Below are 22,789 nucleotides of genomic sequence, written 5' to 3'. Positions count from 1 at the left end.
ATATAATTACTGATTATTTCACAAAAATCTTTGCCTGGAATGCAGGGCACTTAAGATCTATTACTAGCTTAAGATATTCTCCAGGCCCCTTTCCATTTTCCCAAACAGAAAAACAATTTAGCCTTAGCAAGTGTATACCTTCTCTAGTATATCCTTAGATTCCTTGGTAATCCAGCGAGGGTAGTGAGGTGTGTCCACACGGATTGACTCAAATAACTCATCCTCATCATCACCATGGAAAGGAGATTGTCCAATAAGCATCTCATACAGCAAGACTCCAAACGACCACCAGTCCACAGAAAATGTGTATTTTAGGCCTTGCAGGATCTGTTGTTGATACAAGAAAACAACAATGTAAAATGCAATGGGAAGCTTTCCTAACTCCTCAAGAGTTGTACAAATCAGGATTTTGGCTTTTCACAATTTAAAGCAATTTTTTCTCTCAGTCCTTTTATCACATTCTCAGTCCTTTTATCAGCATGAATCACCTTTGATTCATTGGCTGCATTGGGACTCAACATTAACCTATTTACTTTTGAGTTTACCTCTGACAGAGAATGAGATGTGGACTGTCATGTTTTTGCCCGCCATGTTGTGGCAGATAGTAACATCCAATTGGTTGAACAAGTTTACCTGTACTGAACATTCTGGCCTGAACCCATAATACGTACCACTATTTCAACTGTGGTACAAACTGTGAGCTTGAAGAACCTAGGAATAAATAAACTCAGCATATAGATGGCTCAGGTGTAATTTTCTACTCAGGGTATGGTCATTCCCTCTTATACTGGGTTCCCTAAGCAATGACCAACTAGGCTTTATTTAGAGCAGGGGTGGGAAATCTGTGAACTTCCAGATGTTGGATTCCATCTCCCATCAGCCCCAGCCAGTCTGGACAATGGTCAGGGATAATAGGAATTCAGTAACATCAGGAGGATCAAAGATTAGCAACCCCTTCCTTAGGAGATAACATGAAACTCTATTTATTAATTATATATTCAGTAAGCCCACAACTTACATGTGGGTTATGTTCCATGCGCCTAAAGCCAAAATCATGTATAGTCAAAACAGATGCCTTCCCCCTTTTAAAAAAATTGTTAATAATAATAATATTTGCCAAGTGTGTAAAGTTGAATGCACACAAGTTAATTGTGGACTTAATGAATTCTATGGCTATTTCAAGAGCTGGTATGTTACACATGTATGTTCCTTACTTCAGGCGCTATGTAGTCTGGAGTACCGCAGAAAGTTGTCGCCTTGTTCTCACCAAACACATTCTCTTTGCACATCCCAAAATCAGCAATTTTGATGTGACCTTCTTTATCAAGCATCACATTGTCTAGTTTGAGGTCTCTGTGTGAAAAAAATATAAAACTAATCAGCACAACCATTCAAATTGGACAAAAGCACCCCAATGACTTAGCAATTGCATCCACTTAAAGGTATTTGCTTTCAACCTCATAGGATACTTTCAGCATTAATAAATAGTTAATGGCATGTCTGCCAGAGTGTAGAAGATACTGCAGTTGGCAGATAAGTAAACAAATAATTTTCCCAATCTTTTTTTAATGAAAACTAAGGCAGAAGAAGGGCTCCAATGCTAACTCCATGTCAAAAGCATGAATTAAAATAAATCCATGGGGAAATGAAAATTGAGGCTTTTGAGGTGGAGGCACTATGTAGAATCCTTAATGTGTCTACCCTGGGGCACAATGAAATTTTGCATTGGCAACAAAGGCCTTCACCTCTAAATGATTCAACAAGTTGTGTTATTTATCACGTTTGCATCCAACACAGAAATACTGAGTTTTAGTCACATATTTTCTGTTTGCCTCTGGTGCATAAGCCATTTGTTTTAATTTACACAGATCCATTATCAAGCCACATTAACAATAGTTCATTGCATTGTGCAATTAATTATAGCTTTAACTGGAGGGGTAAATGCTGCAAAAGAGTCAACAAGCAAAGCTCCAGCTATAGTCTGGGTTCTATCCTACAGACATGTGTTCATTTGCACTCTGGTCTTAGACAGCAGCCATAAGAACCAGTTGCCAATAAACTTAAAGCACACTTCCAAAAAACTTACTGCCAAGAAGCCAGTAGCAAAGAATTAAGGATGCATGAAATCAACAAAAACTTTCAAAAGTTTAAAATACTGCATCTTAATGAAGCTTGATAACTCTGTACTGAAATATGTACAGGAGGGTGAAGAAACGGTATTTCCCTACCCACTTTTGACAACTTTTCCTTTTTAGAATGGTTGCAACATCCAGTCAATTCATTGCTGAGATTAATTAAAAGCTTTCTGATTAGTTAAAAAGGTGCTCTCATTAACTGAGCAACACCTTATTTTTATAAATACTTATTTTTAATGAAAGTGCCAGGCATTATCCTTGAAAGTACATTCTCAAATAGGATAGAGCAGCTTTTCTAAAATGTTGCCTGGTGCAACACACACACAAACACAGGCATGTACATATGCATAACACATCTAAAAACAATGTGCTTCCCCCTTTGAAACTGTTTTATTCATGTGCAAGTTTATATCCAGCAATTAACTCTGCAACAGCCCCAATCTCTAGCAGTTTGCATTTAGCATTGTACTAAAGCGAAAGGCTGCCAATAGCTGTTACTGGCCAGTAATGATATCATGAAAGCCCGTGTTTCATATGACATCAAGAAATTCTTTCCTTGTTGGCAGCTGAATTCCCAAGAGCAGCAACCATTGCCAAGGCACAGTCAACTGCCATTTCTCATCATGAAAAATTTAGACAAAGCTTCTGTAGAAGCAGACAATACAGCTCTATTTAAGTTCAAGTTAGCAGCCCTCCCACTCACAGGACTGATACTTGTAGATAAAAAAAAAACTTCTTTCATATTATTTGCATAACTACTTCATTCTGTAAAACAGGACATTAACAAATAGCTAACTTGCAGTTTCAGAAAATGTTGCTAAATATAAAATGCTGCAGAGTAGCCTTCAAACCGACTCTTAGATGAAAGCTAATAGTGCGGCTTATGAAACTGTAGCCCGCTTAGTACAGTCTTCAGATCTGGTGAACATGGCTGAGATTTCAAAACGAGGCATCACTTGAAGATGTCAGCCAAGGCTGAGACTTGTTGGCATCAGTCTGTCTACAAGTAACGTTATCGTATGAACTGTGTCGTCAAAGAACATTTCTGCATTTTATAGATAGGGAAAAGACACCGGTAACATAGACAGATGTGAATTCTCTCTGCCTCTCATGAACAGCCACCCACTGAGGATGCTGTCTCCGCTTTCGAGGATTGTATCCTGGATTAATTACTATCAATCTCCTTTGGCACTAGAAGGAAAACAAAATATCTCAGTCTTGTGTCTAAGTGCTTGGCAATCAAGAATGTGAAACAAAGGGTCTTTTGTCTAATGTAAATAACATTTCTTTATTCTTGTTGCCAAGGAGAAAAACACAAGAAAACAATTCTATATTGGCCTCAAGTGCTTGCTGAATTGCTTCTTTTCAACACATTTGGAATAAAATCAGATTTTTAATAGGGAACAGTTCCTTGTAAAACCCTCTGCTTGTTGGTTAATGACAGAATCCACCAATTCAGGACGTAACTGTTGCAATGTTTTACAAGGCTTACCAAGGTCAATCAGCACTCACCTATAAATAATGCCTTTGCTATGAAGAAATTGTAGGCCACACAGTATTTCAGCTCCATAAAACCTGAAACACAGTAAAACCACTTTAAATGGAGGGATTAATTTAAATAAAGTAGGGACCTACTGATGATGTAGTACTTCATTTTCTTTTGGTTACTTTTTCAGAAACCTCTCACTTTTCCCCTAGCCACTAAATGCTGGAGAGTTTGTCTAACACCCTAGGATACAGCTTAAGTTGGAAAAGGCTATTCCTAAGTCAGCTCCTTCCACAAGTATACTTCTTGGAAATCTAATTGTTCCCTTTAATACCTTGGCAAAACTGAGCAAGCCAACGGTACAGTAAAGCTAAGCACTTGTGGAGGTGCAACAATCTGTGATATGAGTAGAACACTTGCTGTTACATTGCATAGGTGCAGAAGCTAAAAGCACATCCCATCTTAAACAGAAGGACAGTTTTAGAATCGGGCACACAAACCTTGCCACAACATTATGTTATCAACACTTACGTAGCTCTGAAAAGATCAAAGCGGCCTTTGTCCTGTATATGGAACATTAGGTCTCCGCCATTAAGGAATTCCATAACAAAAAACAGATGGTCCTGTTTACAAACAGGAAAGAACACAACATTAGCTGACTGATGTCACTATATACACAGTATGAACATGTTGTTCTGCAAGTGAGTCGAGTCATATATTGGTGGCAGCCTCTGGCTGGAAATCTTAACAAGCAGCGTCAGACGTTTATTGATGTAGAAAACTTGTATGACACCCTTCCAATGCGTGTGCATTGCTCATGAAGGCTGACAACAATTAAGCACAAGACCATTCCACAAAAGCCGTAAAAACAGCAGCAGCTGACAACACTTTAAAAATGAGGTTATGCTGTGTAAAGATCATCTGCCTGGCATGACAAATACTAATTGGAACAAGGAAGTTTTAATCAGTCAGTGAAAAACAGTTAAGAGAGGGGCCCAGAAAGCAATAACATGAGAGCATTGGTGGATTTCACCAATGACCCACCTATCCAAGCATCCTCCCCTCACAGTGGCCAACCAGATGCCTATGGGAAGCCTGGAAGCAAGGATCTCGCAGGGTAGGTTATTCCACAGTCTGGATGCAGGCACTGAGAAGGTCCTTTCTCTCATGTGGACTACTTGTGCCTCAGTCACAAAACAAGATGAGTCTCTCCAATAGATTTGGGGGTTTGGTATGGGAAGACATGGCCCTTGGGTATCCCAGACCCAAACCATTTAGACAGGAAGGGAAGACCGCTTCTCCTCTACCAGATTCCAGAGCCTTTCGTGAATCTATCCTTCATTTCTGTATTTAATGAAAAAGTTGCACCAGTCTCATTTTTTCAGGAAAAGTTTTATTTTCATGTCGTGGCTATTTCAGGGTCCCTTCCAACTCAAACATGCACTTGGGAACCTTCTTTATAATTTCTAACCATATATTTGTGTGGTGCTGGTACTACTGTTGCGACCCACCTTAGGTTAGGTTGCAGCCCAGGAATGGGCCCCAACATATAAGCTGAAGTCCAATGGTGTCCATTATTTGTTTAATGGACAAATAATGCAGAGCCTGCCAATGGATACTTAAGGCGTATGCAAGAAGACACACAGATGTAATGATATGCTCTTTAAGCAAACATACTCTCTTCAAATAAGTCACCCACTTATTTCACAGCAACAGCAAATTAAGGATTGAAGTACCTTTGTCTGAAAAGTGCAGTATAAATGAGTAAGAAATGGATTTTCCCATGCCAGTGCTAAGACCCGTTTTTCTACCATGGTGCATTCCACATCATCATCAATTAGCACCACATCCTTTTTCAAAGCCTTCACTGCAAAAAATTCATTCTTCCCTTTCAGTTCAGCAAGCAGTACCTGTAAAACAAAAGATTACTTTGGGATGCGAATTATGCTTTAGAAGCTCACCAGATGATCATGTCCTGGCTTTGCCCCTCTGTGCAACAGTGGAATTAGACCTGATCAGAGTGCTATACCCTGTACTCAGGCAAATAAACGTGTCATTTTGCAGCCTACAGTCATATGTGTTCATAAAAATCAGAAACAGTCTCATGGCATCCTGAGCTAAGAACTCAGTGTGACTGAAGCCTTCATGGGTTAGAACAGATATCAGGTACAGCAGGTGCTGCCTAGAGTTGGCCAATAGGCCATACAAGTTTCCCCTTGTACCTGGGATCTCCTTCCCAGAGTCAAGCCAAGCAGCGAAAAGGCAGAGTACTAGGAAACGTTTCATTTCACAGCAAATATTAAAAGCCACAATAAAGCCACAACTGGAGGTAGGGATGTGGGGGGAGTGGAACAACACCTTTCCTCACAGCCACCAAAGGTCCCAGGCACCTGTTGCCTTGAGTCTTAGCCCCCCGGTCCCACTTTGCTGGTGGCCTGAAGAATCACATGGATCACTTTCTCTCTCTCTCCCCCACACCATATAAGGCATTCTAGCAACACACAACCAGCAGTTTGGTAGTTGTTTATACATGCAAAGAAAAGCATGCCCTACCAGTTACCTACCTTTCCAAAGCTTCCTTTCCCAAGAACTTTGTGGAATACAAAACTGTCTATGTTGAATTTCCTCCTACCAGATGGTCGTGACAGCGAACGTCCCTCCCAAAGCTTATCATACTCACTATTATCTGTAAAAAGCAAAATGCAAATTTTTCTGTTAGGACCAGGAAGCTTCTCTCTCTTCTCCCTAAATGGCATGCTATTCTATGGCTCTATGAAGTGTTGATGTATCACATGGACCATTCCATAAATCTGCTCCTGCCACTAGAGTGAAGGACGGAGGGAATGTATGCTGTCATGCATGTGCATGTATGCATGGAATTATAAGTTCAAATTCCATGCAGGCATGAATTCAAAACGAATTCAAAACATCAGAGCTGCCTCATACACACACAGTTCTTGACTGGGTTCTTAACTAGAGGCTTTAATAACTGAAGTTTAGGGAAGCTGTTACATTTCTGCCTACACTGCTTACAGGGGCATGGAAGGGGGCAGATTTTATTTACATAATTGTTGTGCCACCCTTAAGGCATAAAATAAAAGTATACAAACAATAAAAATATAAAGAAAGGATCTGGCAGAAAAGTTAAAGCCATTAATAATAGCAAACCATGTTACACTACATGCTGAAATGCATCTACAAATAAAACGAATACTTTTGCCTGGTGCCAAAAAATGACATCAGCTTGTGACAGTTCACCTTTCCTAGGAAAACAGTCCATAAACGAAGACTAGCTGCCAAGGCTAGCCTGCTCATGAGGCTCGGGTGAGGCAGTTGTCTCAGGTGGCAAGCTGGTCCTTTCGGTACCAAGCCAAAGGTGATTTCATAGGCAAGGAGATTCTGAAAAACTCTCTCCCACCAACAAAAGTTATAGTCAGATTGAATTATAGTTGAATTAAGTTGAGAGCTCTCCACAATCTTTGTCTACGAATTAAGGCTCTCAGCTACAAGGTAGGATGCTGTAGTTACATGTGAAGAAGTGTTGTGCATATCATTACTTGTTGTCCATGTCTTTGCATAACTACTTTAAGAATAAACCATCAAACCAAGTAACAGAATATTGTTTGTACTATATGGGTATTGACAAGTTTTAAATTTACGTGTTAACTGTTAGAATTATGCATACACAACAAAGAAAAAATGTTTTTCACCTGTTGTATCGCCACTCAAGGATTTAGGTTTTTTATCAAAATCTTGGTAAATTCCGACACTTTCTACTGACCCAGAATCAGATTTTCTGGAAGATTTCTGAAAAGAAACAATGAATATTCAGAATTACTTTATGCTTAAATTAAGAAATGATTGCTTTTCACTAAAATAGCCAGGCTAAATATTAGTACATTGTTTGGCATGATGTAAGGCATTTTCTTATGTAATATTAGTATGTGTAGAAGAAGAATAATGGAGGATTTTAATTGTCCACTGGGTTTGTTGTCTTATTTTACCAGAACAGATTGCACATGACCAGTTTCTGCAAACTATGGGGACACAAATACAGAGAATGGGCACCTGATGATGTGAAACATGCATGCGCCCCAAGTGTGTACATGAATTCTTACACCGAGTCTTTTTGTGTATGCAAATTACATGCAAAGTGGCAAACTTATGTATTCTGCATATGATGCTTGTGGACACAGTTGTCACATTAGGAATTCATGGTTACCAAGCTGCTAAATCTGACAGTTTGTGAAACAGTGTCTCTTGTCACCAAAAGCTTCTCCCACATCCCCATCTTCAACTATGAAAACTGGAAATGGACTGCAGATTCTTACTTTAAACATTCGAACATTTGACTTGAATGTCAATAAATCTGCATTTCTAGAGACAGGGGCTGTGTTCAGTTGTCACGTTTCCAGTTTTCCAAATCAGTTTGTAGGACTGTGAATCAGCTCTGTGCTTGCGTGATTTCCCTATGTTGCAACCCTAGTCTGGAAGATCTGCTTACACCATTTTGTTGGTTTGCATTAAATGGCAGACAGTGACTTGATTAAACCAGAAAATGTTCTACTAAGTTTGAGGGAAGAGGAACAGGAGATAATGTGTACACTGGTGGAGGAAGGAGGGGTAGGGGGAGCATACCACCCCTGGCAGCGCGATCCCGGTGTGGTGCCATTGCAGCTGCCCCCGCCTGCACTGGGTGCTACGCCCCCTGCAGGTGGCACGCCATGCCCCTGGGACACACACCAGCCATGCCCCCACCTGCTCTCTGCCCCCCCCCGGTGCCGGAGCATGAAGCTCCTCCACTGAATGTGTAACACAGGGTTTGTCCCTGATCCACCAGATGTCCGAACGCAGCCACAAAGTGACCACAGATGCACATTTACACAAGTGCCAATTGGCAAAGGGGCATTTGTAAGGACTTTAGCTGTTCATCTGAACCTCTTGCTAAATATTGAGGAAAATCTTACCACAATTCTACACTTCATCTGAAATCCAAGTAAGCAAGGGGGTGGTAATATCCCCATCACTTAACAGGGTAAACTCGATGTCAATGTTGCTAAGTGGTTATACATATGATACGGAATTTATCACTTGAAAATTATCATTTGTATTGACGATTAGATCATAAAATATGATATGAGGAAAAGGACTAAGCAGCATACCTGACTAACTTGAGTTAAAGCTTCTGCCAATAATTTCTGATTGATTCCACAGAGATTTGCCACTTTCTTCTGACATTTGTGGTGCACATTCATTCCACATTCTGAAGAAATACAGTTATGAACAGCATCAGCATAATGCAATTTATAAGCACAATTGATGAATTTACCATTTTTACAGTGATCAGTTTGCTCACTGGGTCCTTTAACCGAACTGAGATCTGTGTTTGCCTTTCCCCCATTTTTACTCTCAGGATTAAAAGAAGCAAACATTACTACATGCATGAAAAACCCCCAACAAGAACAGCATTTGGTTTGGAGATCATCAATTTCTTTTCACTTGTGAACACAGTTGAAGGTTGTCAAGTTGTTGTTTTTATAAAAAAAAACCTTTAGAAAACACAAACCATGCCCATACTTTTCTGTTTAACTCTACAAGCATATACAGTGGTACCTCCGGTTGTGAACGGGATCCGTTCCAGAGGTCCGGCCAGATCCTGAGGTTTTCGCAACCGGAGGAAAAGCGGTAAACCGCTTCTGCGCAAACGCGTGTGGCAAAACACTTCCGGGTTTGCTGCTTTCGCAACCCGAAGTTTACGTTAGCCAAGGGTAACGTAAGCCGAGGTGCTACTGTAATCACAGAACTGATCCCTTCCCTCTTCAAAATTCCCCCTAGCACAGCTATTTTGCCCAAAGCTTGTAATGGCCAAAAGAAACAGACTGTACCTTCACATTTTAATCCTTGCTTAACAAGTCCCCAGAGAAGACTACCACAATGATCACAGAAGGTAGGACTCATGTAGTTGTAAACTTTGAACCTGTGAGGCATATCGATGTGGAAGCGCTCCTTCTGAAACTGAAGACACGTTTATATTAGGGGGGGAAAGTAAAACAAGTATTTGGAGATTTCTCTCACACAAGATTTTCAAGTAGAGGGAACGAGAAATCCATTATTTATCCGATCATGTAGCCAGAAGGTAGACACAAGCAATAAGTTGAACGGGGGGAAAAATAATTCATAGAATTTAACATATTAGAGACACTGCCCACAAGAATCCTAAATAAAAACGTATTCTAAAATGTCCAAGAAAAAGTCGCCATGGACAGTGTTGGGTGTATACTGTGCTTCTTTGTGCCTGAAATGGCAAATCTGAAGCACAGTATCCTGTCTACTCATTCACACACATTGCGTTTCTTTAGAGCAGATATATCTACAGCCACAAAAACTAGGAAAACATCAATACATGTGGGAAATGACAGGGGAGCCAATGAATAGAGGAGTTTTTGAGCAAGTCAAGAAGAATGCCTTTATTCTGACAAATGATGCAAAACAAGGAAGCATATGTTTTTTGTCTCTTTAAACTCAGGAACTTCTTTGTGCTTGGCCAGACAGACTTAGGGTAGTGATTGCACAAATCCCTTTCTCCCAGGGTAAGGGAACAAGATTGCATAGTTCCTTAAAGACTTTAAAAAAATTATCTGGGTCCTTTTGGATAACTTCTGCTGAACTGCAGGACCTGGACCAAAAGACAAAACTTTAAACTGAACAGCAATTTGCTTAGCTGCTCAGACCCACATGCTGTCTTTTCTTGCCTTCCCACTTGCAAAAAACAAATCACGTTCAAGATCTCTGATAACTTGATTCTTAAGAAACAAAATGATAGGCAAAGCATGCCAAATTTACATAATATGTGAAAAGCACATATCTGGTTTTCTTTACCGCTGCATGTCTTTTTTTTTTGTACACACAATACATATTGCAGTTAATGAACATATAAAATGTTTTATTACTTACCATTGTATCTCTGCTGTTTGCTGCAGTACCAGTACATCTCCCAATGATTTTATCAATGCATTTTTTGTGAATAGCAGCATTACATTCTTCAGAAGAGCAACAGGAATAGAAAGATACAGGCAGTTAAGTTTCATGGAGGGAGATATATATAAAGTACTCTACACAAAAATGTTATTTTCTCTGATTTTCATTTATCAGTTGTATGATAGTTACAACTTTATATACATCAGTAGAAATGATACATTGGAAAGCTTTTACTATTAGGGTTGAATTTTAAATATATCTGTTAGCATTTTAAGGTATAACAAGATGCCTTCTTGTTTTTCTGTGACAAAAAAAATAAAAGGCCCTTTTGTTATCTGGAAAATGGTAGCCCTAGACAAGCGTAATATTTATTTATTAAAAAATATATTCATAACACTATATCATAAAAAATCAAAGTAGTTTACAACAATGACATCTTGATATAATTAAAAAAACTACATAAAATTTAAAACCAGCATCAACTAAGTTTTCTTAATTGCCTGCATAAGCCTGTTAGCATAGAAATGTTTTCAGCAGGTGTTTAAATGTTAAAACAAAAATGAATAATTAGGAACTGCTGCTATTTAATCTTATTTATTCAGCTACTTCTATAGCACCCTTCACCCAAAATGGTCACAGGGTTGTTTACAAACATAGGGTAACAAGATAAACAGAAACATTAAAATAACTCTCATAAACCATATAACAGCATTATAAAAATGACATAAATGATCAGCCTCTAAAAGCCTGACAGAAAAATCAGTGTTTTACCTGGCATCTAAAAGAATAGGTTACCTATAGGGATTATCAGCAACTTGTACTACATCTACTAAAGTTTCTCACCGGCTATTACCACCCAAGAATAAAAGACAATGCAATTAACTTACGTCTACATTTATATCCCTGCTTGTTTAGGCCCCTGTAAAGGAAATGAGGGGAAGGTTTAGTCACAAGCAAAACTTATAAAACATAATATATTCAGACATACAAGTTGTTTTATTAGCCCAAGGTCTTATTAAGAATATGCGGCTGATCCCACTGAAACATTTGAATCTTTCTTTCCCTAGAGAAGTCACAATACACTTTTGAAGTAGGGAAACATCAACCTGCGGTTAATACCTAGCTATGCATTTCAAAGTGGTCCCAGATGGGAGAAGCTGTCTTAGAAAATGGAGGCTGTACCCAAGTGGATGAGAGAGAACAGTCAAGCTGAAGAAGTCAGCTGCCACAAACTTTCAGAACACCATATGAAATATTAACTGCACATCAGCAGAAGTGATTGGATTTGATTTCTAGATTTTGTAGAGATGCTTTTCTTGTTTGTGCATCTTGTATACCACTCTGATGACTTCATGATGAGAAGCAGTGTATGAATTTGTCAAATAAATAAACTGTGGTTCTGATTGGACGTTCCCCAAACAGGTGCCCTCTGGATGTTTTGGGTGGAAGTTGCCGTCCAAAGCATTTGGAAGGTACAAGGTTGGGGAAAGTTGTTGATGAAATCCATCAGTGGTTGATGCAGGGGTTGTTGCTGTTTTGACGTGGTTTTGAAGGCTCTTGGTTAAAGAAGCCCACTTAAGCCATCCTTGTAAACTGTTTAAAAAGCTCATTTTCAGGTCAGAAAAAAATAATCTTCAGGGTTTCCTACAGGCAGTCACTCTATGGAAAACTAATGCTAGAGTAGAAGTCAAGCTAACAGAAGGAAATGGTAACACTGAATCCGTCAGTTCTTGCTCTAGCTGTAGCTGTGTGCAACATATAGATAAATAAAACAGACAATAGCTCTCACCACACAAAATCTTTACAGACAGAGCAAAATGTAGGTTGCCCAAAGAAGGTGGCAATGAACTCATGGTTTTTGATGTAGTGGATCTTGGCCTGTTTGATTGCTCCTCTCCTGTTCATAGTCACAGTTCCTTCATCTTCTCTCATTGATTGCTTGCTGTCTGGAAGCAAAGAAATGAAACAGTGAAACTTGTATTTATAAAAGGAATAATTGTTTCATTATTTAGTTTAACAGGCACATTTTAACTTAGTGATAAAACACTATCACTAAAAAAAGAAGAGCACATGCTTGTTCCTCTCCTTCGACTGTCTTCTGTCAAGTGCTGCTGCAGTAATATAAAAATTAAAATGAACTGAAGATATACAGCATGTTAGAAAAACTCAGCAATATGCAAATTCTATATCAGATAGCAGGCACTCTAGCCACAACTACAGTGCTGGGGCGAAAGGCACAAAACCCCAACCTTTTCCCTATTTCCATGCTGACCACTAAAACTTAATGATCTGAACACATACACCCCATTTGCATTTTTTCCCTGTTCCGCCAAGGCACCCAAGACAGTTTACAATTCCAAATATTACCAGGAGCAAAAAGGTACACAATATTTGTTGGCCAACTTCCGGAACCAAACTACTGTGAAACTATACCTTTAAAAGGCTGGAATTAGATTAATGAATATATCATTTTTCTTTTATTCTGCTATAGAAATGCCCTTTCAGTAAACAAAGGAAAATCAAATGATTTTATTTAGGGCAGGCTTAGGGAACCTGCACCCTGCCCGACCCACTATTCAGCTTGAGACTCTCTCTAGCCGACACACACTTTGACTGCTTTTGCCTGGTGGCATTGTGGTATTGACTTATGCTTCTTGCTTGCCTGTGTAAACAATAGAAAAATGTGTATAGATATATTCACGTGTGCAGAAAGTCTTGATTTCTGCACATGGCTGGAATGTTGCTTACTGCATACAGATAAGAATCACAGCCATTGCTCTGCTGCCCACTTCTGCTTCTGGTCCCACCCAACACAGGCATACAAAAGATTCCCCACCAGTTTCTATGACATTTGGGCTGAAAAAAGTTCTCCACCCCCGATGCAGAAAGTCTGTGGAAGACAGAGGAGGAGAAAATAAAGGTGATGGAAATGTGAGCTAAAACCACTTGAAAATACAACCAAGAGTTTGGGCACAATTTCTGTTTCCTTGTGCAAGGTGTTTGTAGTTAGGCAAGAATATGAAGATTGATGCGTGGATCCAAAACAACTTACTCTCAGTGTAGGGGAAGTAATGACACCACAGTGCCTGGCACTAGTATATTAAAAGAAGGGTGTGTGTGTTTTCATAAGCATGATGACGCTGCTTCTGGTAGTATTAGTTCAAACTGATGGAATTAGGAAATCATTTCTCTGTAAATACACAAGAGTAGTAGTTTTTTTTAAAGTGTTTTGTTCCCCTGCAGTTTTATTTTAAGCAAATATTGAAGGACTTAGCAAATGCACTGACTCAACATGCAAAATTTGCCCCGGCTTACCTCTGCTTGGTCTGCTATCCTTTCTCTCCCACATCTCCCTACTCCTTATTATCCCCACATGCACAAAACATGTACAGCAAAGTGCCAAACTAATCTGTTTTTGCTGTGTGTAATGTGTTCCTTTAGCAATAGGGGAGAAACAGTTAAATTGTGGATGTGTCTCAAAGACAAGGGGAAATCCCCTTTCTGACCTTTTCAATCTTCCGACACAAGTGCTGTTTCCTCTTGTGCAATGGAAAGCTAGAGACAACCTGAGTTTGATGAGTTTCCCGTTAAAAGAGTATCAGTACATAGACACCATTTTCTCTATGGCTTACTCAGCTTTAGCACTCTGTCTTTCACAAAGTGAATGGAACAACAGCTAGTTTCTGTGAACTTTGAGGCCTGGAAGACAGGAGCAAGATACTAACCAGTACATTTGCAAGTCTGGAAAATTATTCCAATGTTTCCTTAGTTTTTGTAATCTCAAACTGATCTCAATAAATACATGCTCCACTTAAATCTAGCAAATGCGTTTAGGACCAAGATAAAAGTCCAAGCTGTTTCATTTCTCCATTGCAGCCCAGGAATTACAAAATTATCTGCTCTGGTGACACATTTTTTGGAACAATCCTGGTGCTCGAAGGTGTGCTTCCACTGTAACAAATTCACTGCAACACTCGTAGCAATTCCTGTGAGCCCCAAGTCCCCCTCTGCCTCCCTTATATCCAGTGCTTTCTTCAGGCTCTTCCCCCAAGCTGTTACAATTCAGAGCATAAAGAGTGATGTGGGCTGGAGTCTTGTAGAAGAGAAGACCAGCAGCTGATTAAGGAGGAGCGGAAGGGCCCTGGATTAGGTGGAATGGCTGAATGCTTTGCAGCAAGCCTGCCTGAAGATCAGGGAATGAGAGCTGAATGCCAGTAGGGATCTCTTCTGTATGCTGAAAGGAAGGAAACTGTTTCCCTAAGTTTTTCTTTTACTCATTTACGAATGTATGCATCAAGTGTATAAAAGGTACATCTGAAAAAGAACATCAACACAGAGCAGAAGTAGGAAAAGTAAGGGTGTCAGGGAAAGAAGAAGTGACAGAGAGCTCTGTTGCAAAGGAAGGAAGTAACAGGAGGAACTGCAGCTACTAGTCAAAATTAGATTTTGTATGTGGCTCATAACATTTGAAACTTATAAAATGCTTCTGAAATGCCAATGATATTTAACAATATATATGCAAAAATGATGCTCTATTTAAAAATAAATTACTAGAATTAGAAAGAGAACTGTTTTTGAAGCAACCAGTCAATTCATCTGGTTGGTAACCAGATGAATCATAGAACTGTACAGTTGGGTCATCGAGTGCAACCCCCTGCAATGCAGGAAACTCAACACACTGTCCCCCATACTATTTGAAACCATACTGGAGCCTGCTTAGCTTTGCAAACTGTACTAGCAGTTTTACTGCTGCACCACTGGCCAAGTCAAAGTCAAAGGAGCGGCAATAATTTTCTCTCTCCCAAAATCGAGATGTTTTATTTTACACATTTTTAAAGAAACATTTTTTACAATACATCCACATCCACATATACACATCAGGATACTGGTGTAATACTAGATGCTGCTGGAAGTTGCATGTATTTGCTAACATCACAAAGTATCACTTCCCCTTCAGTAAAGTGAGTGCTTTGTATGTAATAGACTGACTGCATTCTATACAGGTGGTACATAACCCCAGTCAAGCTTGCAAAAATCTACCATTTGCCCGATAATAAATGTTGGAAATGTAAAGAAACTGAAGGTACATTCTTTCACCTTTGGTGGACGTGCCCAAGGATTAAGGTTTTCTGGGAGATGATTTATAATGAATTAAAAAAGGTATTTAAATATACCTTCTTGAAGAAACCAGAGGCCTTTCTCCTGGGCATAGTCGACCAATCGGTGTTAAAGAAGGACAGAACTTTCTTTATGTATGCTACAACAGCAGCAAGAATACTTATTGCAAAGCATTGGAAGACACAAGATCTACCCACACTGGAGGAATGGCAGATGAAAATGATGGACTATATGAAATTGGCGGAAATGACTGGCAGAATCTGAGACCAGGGAGAAGAGTCGGTGGAAGAAGATTGGAAGAAATTTAAAGACTACTTACAGAAATATTGTAAAATTAATGAATGTTAGAATGATGACAGATTGAAGTTAAGCAGTTTCTAGCAGTAATGGTATAAAAGAATATGGAAAAATTGGTTTTTAATATCTAAAAATTTAATGTTATAATATATCAGGATTAAAGATCAGGATTAAAAAGGAGGGAAAGGAATCGCTGGACTAATAAATTGAATTGGAATACAAAAGAGGGAGGTATGAAGAGGTCTGGGAAACAAGTAAATGTAAAAGAAGTGATGAAAAGATGGAATTGTTTTTAATTGGTTTCTCTTTTTTGTATTTTGTATTTTTTCTTTTTACTGTTAATTTTCTTTTTAATGTAATCTTTTCCTTTTGAAATTTTAATAAATATCATTTTTTTAAAAAAACAAAACACTGACTGCACTCTACGCATAATGCTAAGCCATATTTTAGCGCTATGTAAATGAGATGCAGAAGGCAATGCACTGGGCTCACATGCTCTTCCCTTTGGCGGCTTGTCATGTTATATGGAAGAGGAACCCAGACTTACGACAAACTTGAGGAAGCTTCAAAACAAGCCCACAGGTTTGAAGGTGGCTTGTGTTGAAACTTCGCAGAGTTTAAGGCAGGATTTCTGGTTCATGCAACATGACACTAATGTGAAAGGGACTCTAATGACTGCAGAAATCCTCCTGCTGGTCATGAGGGAGGAAGAAAGGGAAAGCGGCAGCTCATCTAGCATTAAACAATGGTGTAGTGTTATGTATGTATGCAAGGCACCAAAAAGGTCTGCATAATGCAGTTCTAGGAAGAGGGTAGGAGCAGATTCCTGCATACTTGGGGAGATGGATTCCTGAGGTATGCAGGAAAAAAGATAATCCCGAGCTTCCCAAAGGCTGGCAAGAGCAGGGACTGTACACCTCTTTCCCCTATAATTGAGGGATCAGCTTTCATCCAGTCAGAAATGGGAGATTGGCTGAAGTGAATAAAGTGGCTTGGTGCTTGCTCCCCTTCAGTCTGGGAGCTTGGCCTCAATAATTCCCCATTGCCATTTAAAGGATCACAAGGGAAGAACTGGTATTGGAGGACATGCACAGAATCCCCCACCCTTATAGGCATTCTGAAGCCCAGGTGGGCTATGGAATCTGTCGCCAGTACTATGGACTAATACAGGAAAGGAGATCCGTGCTCAGAATTATGCATCTCCATGCATAGTCACTCACTGTGTCAGATGTTCATACAAATGCACCAAAACGTGCACAGGTAGTCTGTAAACACTACATTGTTTTCAGTGGGATGCACATTCAGATCTGCATTTGGATGCAATTCACAAACATAATTCCTGATCCACTAAGTGACATGCCTAGCAGAAGTTCTCCTCTATATTTAACCGAATCAAGGATAGGAGGCATCTGGAACAAAGTGGAAGGAAAAATTACCCCTTTTACCCTACCCCTCATCCTGCATTCTATTTTTATGAAGCCATGAAGATGTGGACAACTTTTAGCAAAATCTTTTAAAAAATGGAAATCTACACTTCTTACACACTATTTAGGGAATTCTGCCATGTACAGCAGTTCAAGTGATAGCAACTAGCATGAAAAAATTGGGGAAAGCTGTCAAAGCCTATAAATATTAGAACATGCCACCAAACTTTCACATCTTACCAAACAAAGGAAAAACCTTTGCTCAGACCTCTGGCACAGTTTCCATTGAAATGAATGGGGGTAGTGAATGAACAGTGCAAGAAAGCTACAATTCCCATTAAGAGTTTTATCAGATGGAAATATTGCCAGTTATTGCCATTTACTGTGGGTCCATTAAAAAGAAATTTAGCTATGGAAAACATGCATACGTATTAATACAATCTATAAATCACACAGAAATAGGCAACACTTTTCAGATAACTCTTTCCTGCATTAACCTGCAGTTAATGAGCATTCGATAATCCATATAATCTTCCCCACCCACTGAAAATGCTAAAATACTTTGTTCCCTACTGAAACTACCTATTTTTCAAAGAAAGCAATTGACAAACCCTTCCGTTTTATTGCTGAAGTCCGCGGCATAATTCCAGAAAGAGAAAGCTATTCTTGCTGCCTCCAAAGCTGCTTAACACAGAGAGTGAGACACTCAGTATGAAAGTAAACCAACCACTGAGGTGCTAAGTTCTGTGACTGGATAAGGTCAGTAACTTCATTAAAATAAACAAAGAAATTGGCAACCAGTTCTACTTCTTATAAGCATCATTTTTATATGGAGGGGGGGGAGGGGAGAAGACTCATTTGTGGGACCCCAAGTCTAGCGTTCAACCACCTTCTACCCCTCAATTCCAGGAATGATGGAATATTCTTTCTGCTCTCATATGGAGAAGAGAATTTAATCTAGGGCACATCAGTTTGGAAACATGCCATTTTAGTTCAATGACAAGCGATTTGCTCTGTACATCATGAAACTATGGAAGGAAACTTCTCATATACCAATAGAGGCTTGGGTTAATAACATCTGGATCATTGCTCTATCAGAATGCCTCACATACCATCAGCAACTAATCAAAGGCATCTCCAAAAAAGATAGCTTTGAGACAATCTGGTCTTTCTTTTTCTCTTTTATTGAAGAGGAACAGAATATTTTAATGCCACCATCATCACAGAGCTGTCTGTGGAGGGATATATTGATTGAAAATGTATTGTATAGTAATTGTACTATAACTTTTGAATAAATGTCTTAATTTTTTTTAATGAAATGTGTGCAGCAAGCTGCCTATACCACTGAATAGGTGAAGATCCTTAGCATGTAAGAGTGCCATGTGTGCATTGGAGATATGTGCAGGGAGCTCCTAGACCAGATGTATTGTAAAATTTCTTGCCATAAACTTGCATAATAAATTACAAGTACTATATATGAGAATATTTTTCTGCTTACACGTTCCTTTTCTTAATTTACCCCCACATTTGAAAACTAAGGCTACAACATTTAACTGATTAATTCATCAGCGAGGAACCTCTGGCTTGTGGACCCAGCAAAGGTCCTAATTAGGCACACAAGGTAGTTTCTCCCAAGACATGCCCACACATAGGGGCAAGTAAAGATGTGGCCTCTTGCAGTCCATATGCCAACCATATGACCATCATTGCTTGCAATCCCCCAAGGCTTTGCCTGCATAGTCAGAAATCAAACCATGCAGGCAATGGGAGAAGGCTTTACAGGCAATGATTCATGGTGCCTGCAACCCCTTGAGTGTCGGAGCCAGCCGTTACAAATGGCGCAGTTTAGCATAAAATAAAGACACAGAGAGCCAGCAATATTTTCAGGATGGTATGAGCAGCTCCTTTCCAACTTCCCTCTCCTCCTGTAGCTTCTTTATTATCCTTTGTCTCTCTCCAGCCGCATGGCCGTTTGCCAATGTCTCACGTTACCTCATCTGGTCAAGGCTTTTATTGCCTCCATCACCATATAGGGTCATCACTGCCCAGAGGAAACACAACTCCATTTAAGGTCAATACATTCCAATACATTGTAAAGCTCAGAGTGCTGGTCAGCCGAGGTCAGGGGGCACCCTGCAATATTACAAGCCTTTGCCGTGGCTTTATGACTCCCACACTTGAGAATTTCTTTGTCCATGTCGTTTGCAATCAAATGGGCAAAAGAATACACTTCACGGGAGATCATGGTACCTCAGGTGACTGACAAGATGTGCTTTTGGTAGTTTACCCAGTGAAAATTCACCAAACTAGTGAGCTTTCAGTGCTGATGCAATACCTTTTCTCTGGAAGCAAAACACTGGTTTATTTAAACTGGGCATAGTATGCAAATGTATCAACCAATGTTGTTCCAGTCCTGCCAGGCCCAAGGAAATCATTGGATTTTGTAACTCCTTGAGCAACCATGATGGGCTAAAAAGGAAGAACAGCGGTAGAAATGTTCATACCCTGTGCAACCTCTTGAGGGTGGCAGAGGATCAAAGTGACTTCTTTTGCTGAAGCAAAGTGTCTGCCAGTGCACTTTTGGGTAACAAGAACACTTTGATAACAGGCTGAGGAACACCTGTGGTATAGAAAATGAATTTTCAGCAACGCTTATGAAGCAGAAGCTTCTGAGTTTGTGTCCAGATGACCACAACACATAAAAGGTCGTATAAGGTGGTTAAGAGTCCCTATCAGCTGGCCTCTCACCACATCCCATGGCCAGTCACCCATCCATCAATGTCCATGCACACATCAGAAGGGCATCTACGCTCATTTATGTGCAACCTTGAAAAGTACTTTATATTGACTTACATCATCATTCCACCTAGCTCAGCTTTCTCTACAATGACTGGCAGCAGCTCTCCAGGTTTTCACACATTGCCAGCCCAACTTGGAGATGTTGAGGACTGAATTTGGGACCCTCTGCATGAAAAGCAAATGCTCTACCACTAAGCTATGGCCCTTTGCATATTCCCCCTTGCATGGAGGAATGCTCATGTGAGTATGTACACAGAACCTCTTCTCACACATGTCTGACTTGGGTGAGGCAAAGAAGCTCACACTCTTCCCCTGGCAGCCCTCTGAGATGCCCCCAAACTTTTTCTGAGGGTTGGGGAACCTCCCATTCCATCTGGGAAGATTTCCCCATCCTCAGCTCCCATGCCACAACTCACTCCATTCCATAGGCTATCCCAAGAGGCTCTTCAGGGGACTTAGAAGGCTGCTGAAGGAGGAACAGGGAAGTCACCTTCCATTCTCACATCTCTGGATCCAAGCTAACGTCATCCAATTTAAAGTTAATGTTTACTATATATTGCATCATCATCATCATCATCATCATATTGAAGAATAATATTAATATTCACCCATTTCCTTACCTCCATCTTCTAGAAAATATTGTACAGCCATCAATACTTTCCCTTGAGGTTGCAAGTCAAGCTAAGAAGAACAAAATCAACAAATTACCTTCCAGTTACACTAAAATTCCTACAAACATCTTGTTCTACATTCTGAAAATATCAACGCAGAGGGGCAAGTCACAGTTGAAGACTACTTTCCTTCTCTCTCACATCTATTTCACAATGACAACAATGTTGATACTGTTAGTTTCTTAATTATTACGGAGTCACCCCACATTTCATTTATCGTCAGCTGAATGTAAACAATAAAACCATACAAGGATTGTCTGGCTGTATGGAAGTTCCACGTCATTTGCATTAACCCAAATACCACCGATTCCCACAGTTTCCCACTGAGAGCCTCTCTAAATAAGCAGAACATCATTTGAGCTTTGCCCAGATTTATGGACGAACAGGTTACAACGCCACCCACTGATGGCAAATTCACTTTGGGGTAAATTATCAGCCTCAGATCCACTAGCTCACCAGCACTTCATCCGACAGATTAAAATCCTGAGGGCACACGTCACAACTGCAAGGCCCATCAGTTTATCACAAATTAGCCTAATCTTTTCTCTATCCCCGTCAGGGATACAGAGCAAGGTTGTGGAAATAAGACACAGTAATGACATCAAGGACATGAGGCACGTTGAAGCACACATTATGTTCCTTTTCTAAGGAACTAGACAAGGAGCATTCCCATTTTTTGAGAACATGAAGTTCTGCTGAGAATAATCTTAACAAGTGAAAAATTCATATGCTATGAGCATGTGGCCCTCTAGAGATCTGGTTCTAAGCTGTATAGACCTAGGGTAACACAGTAGAAAATAATTAATCACATGGTGTCATACTCACCCAGAATTCTGCTTTCCCATTGCCTTTCTTACATCTTTCAGCCAAAACAGATACACCCACAGTCACCTCAGATAATGGGTCTTCTGCTGCTTTCATGAGAACAATCTGAATAACGCGGCCCTCATAAATGTGGGCATCAAATGAAGATTTCCACTCTGGGTACATAGTGGGTTTCTTTTGAATCAAGGTTTTGCCTCTCTCTGGAAATGTCACAGAAAAGGCATAAATGAAGAGCTGCCAGGAAAACACTAAATTTCACAATCACAACCAACAGACGATTTAAATTTTATTAGAACTATAGCCAGGAAATAATCTCAACAATGTTAAGATAACAAAGAAGGATTTTTTACAAACACATCAACTGCAATAACAGCCAATGAACATTGAATAAGTCTTATTTTAGTCATTGTTTAGATTGCCTTATCCCTAGGGTCCCCAGCCCATTGCCCCAATGGAGAACCCTGGCCCTTCTCATTGTTTAAAAATTTATTTTCCTTTATTGTGCTTTGGGTGGCACTGAGCTCCTAGGAAAACCAAGTACAGGCGTCCAACCACATCAACCCTCTTCCCTTTCCCTTCCCCAGAATGCCACTGGGACCCATGTGGGATGTTTCTCTTGTATGTGTTGATGGATTTTGCCTTCAACATGTGTGTTGCTTTGTGGGGTACATGGGTGGGTCTCACCTGTTTGACTTCTTCAGTAGAGTTTGCCTGTTTTTTTGTGCCTTAAGGTGGTGAGTGGATTTCCCCTGATTTTCCCAATGCCCCCACAGCTTTTCCAGATTTGGGGAATTGCCAAAATTGTTTAGCTGCTTTGTGGGGTGGATGTGTGTTACTTCTGTGAAATGGGTTATGTGGTTGTGCATTGGGGCACGGGAAATGTCTGTTTTGAAAGTTGGGATTCAGAGCCAACTTCTCTCTTATAGGCATGCTCTCCCTCTCTCTTTTGCAAAGTTATTTGTCCTCCATGACAGCAAAGATCCCTTGGGCAGCTTTTCTGTGACTAGATAGATGCCCAATGGAAGCCATTTTATAGTGGTGCCCACAAGAGTTTCT

General features: G+C 39.9%; 1 protein-coding gene across 3 annotated transcripts in view; it reads right to left on the bottom strand.

Annotated features, from left to right (window-relative positions):
• Positions 1 to 22,789, bottom strand: part of PRKCD (protein kinase C delta) — a 53,627-nt gene that overhangs the window by 1,966 nt on the left and 28,872 nt on the right. For 2 of the 3 annotated variants that reach the window (XM_080994193.1, XM_080994194.1), the window contains exons 3-16: positions 21,734 to 21,933; positions 20,846 to 20,918; positions 12,389 to 12,545; positions 11,487 to 11,518; positions 10,576 to 10,661; positions 9,507 to 9,636; positions 8,784 to 8,884; positions 7,332 to 7,428; positions 6,186 to 6,307; positions 5,358 to 5,531; positions 4,153 to 4,244; positions 3,648 to 3,710; positions 1,215 to 1,353; positions 139 to 327 (exon numbers count right to left, since the gene is read on the bottom strand). In XM_080994193.1, coding sequence (XP_080850319.1) covers positions 139 to 327; positions 1,215 to 1,353; positions 3,648 to 3,710; positions 4,153 to 4,244; positions 5,358 to 5,531; positions 6,186 to 6,307; positions 7,332 to 7,428; positions 8,784 to 8,884; positions 9,507 to 9,636; positions 10,576 to 10,661; positions 11,487 to 11,518; positions 12,389 to 12,545; positions 20,846 to 20,918; positions 21,734 to 21,933 — 1,655 coding nt within the window. The remainder of the gene's footprint in view (positions 1 to 138; positions 328 to 1,214; positions 1,354 to 3,647; positions 3,711 to 4,152; positions 4,245 to 5,357; positions 5,532 to 6,185; positions 6,308 to 7,331; positions 7,429 to 8,783; positions 8,885 to 9,506; positions 9,637 to 10,575; positions 10,662 to 11,486; positions 11,519 to 12,388; positions 12,546 to 20,845; positions 20,919 to 21,733; positions 21,934 to 22,789) is intronic. The other variant, XM_080994195.1, reaches the window with a different exon arrangement.

This window comes from Podarcis pityusensis, assembly GCF_964106645.2.
Source record: "Podarcis pityusensis genome assembly, chromosome: 2".
NCBI classification, from domain to species: Eukaryota; Metazoa; Chordata; class Lepidosauria; order Squamata; family Lacertidae; genus Podarcis; species Podarcis pityusensis.
The sequence above is the reverse complement of the archived record's forward strand: the minus strand, read 5'-3'. Positions and strand labels throughout refer to the sequence as shown.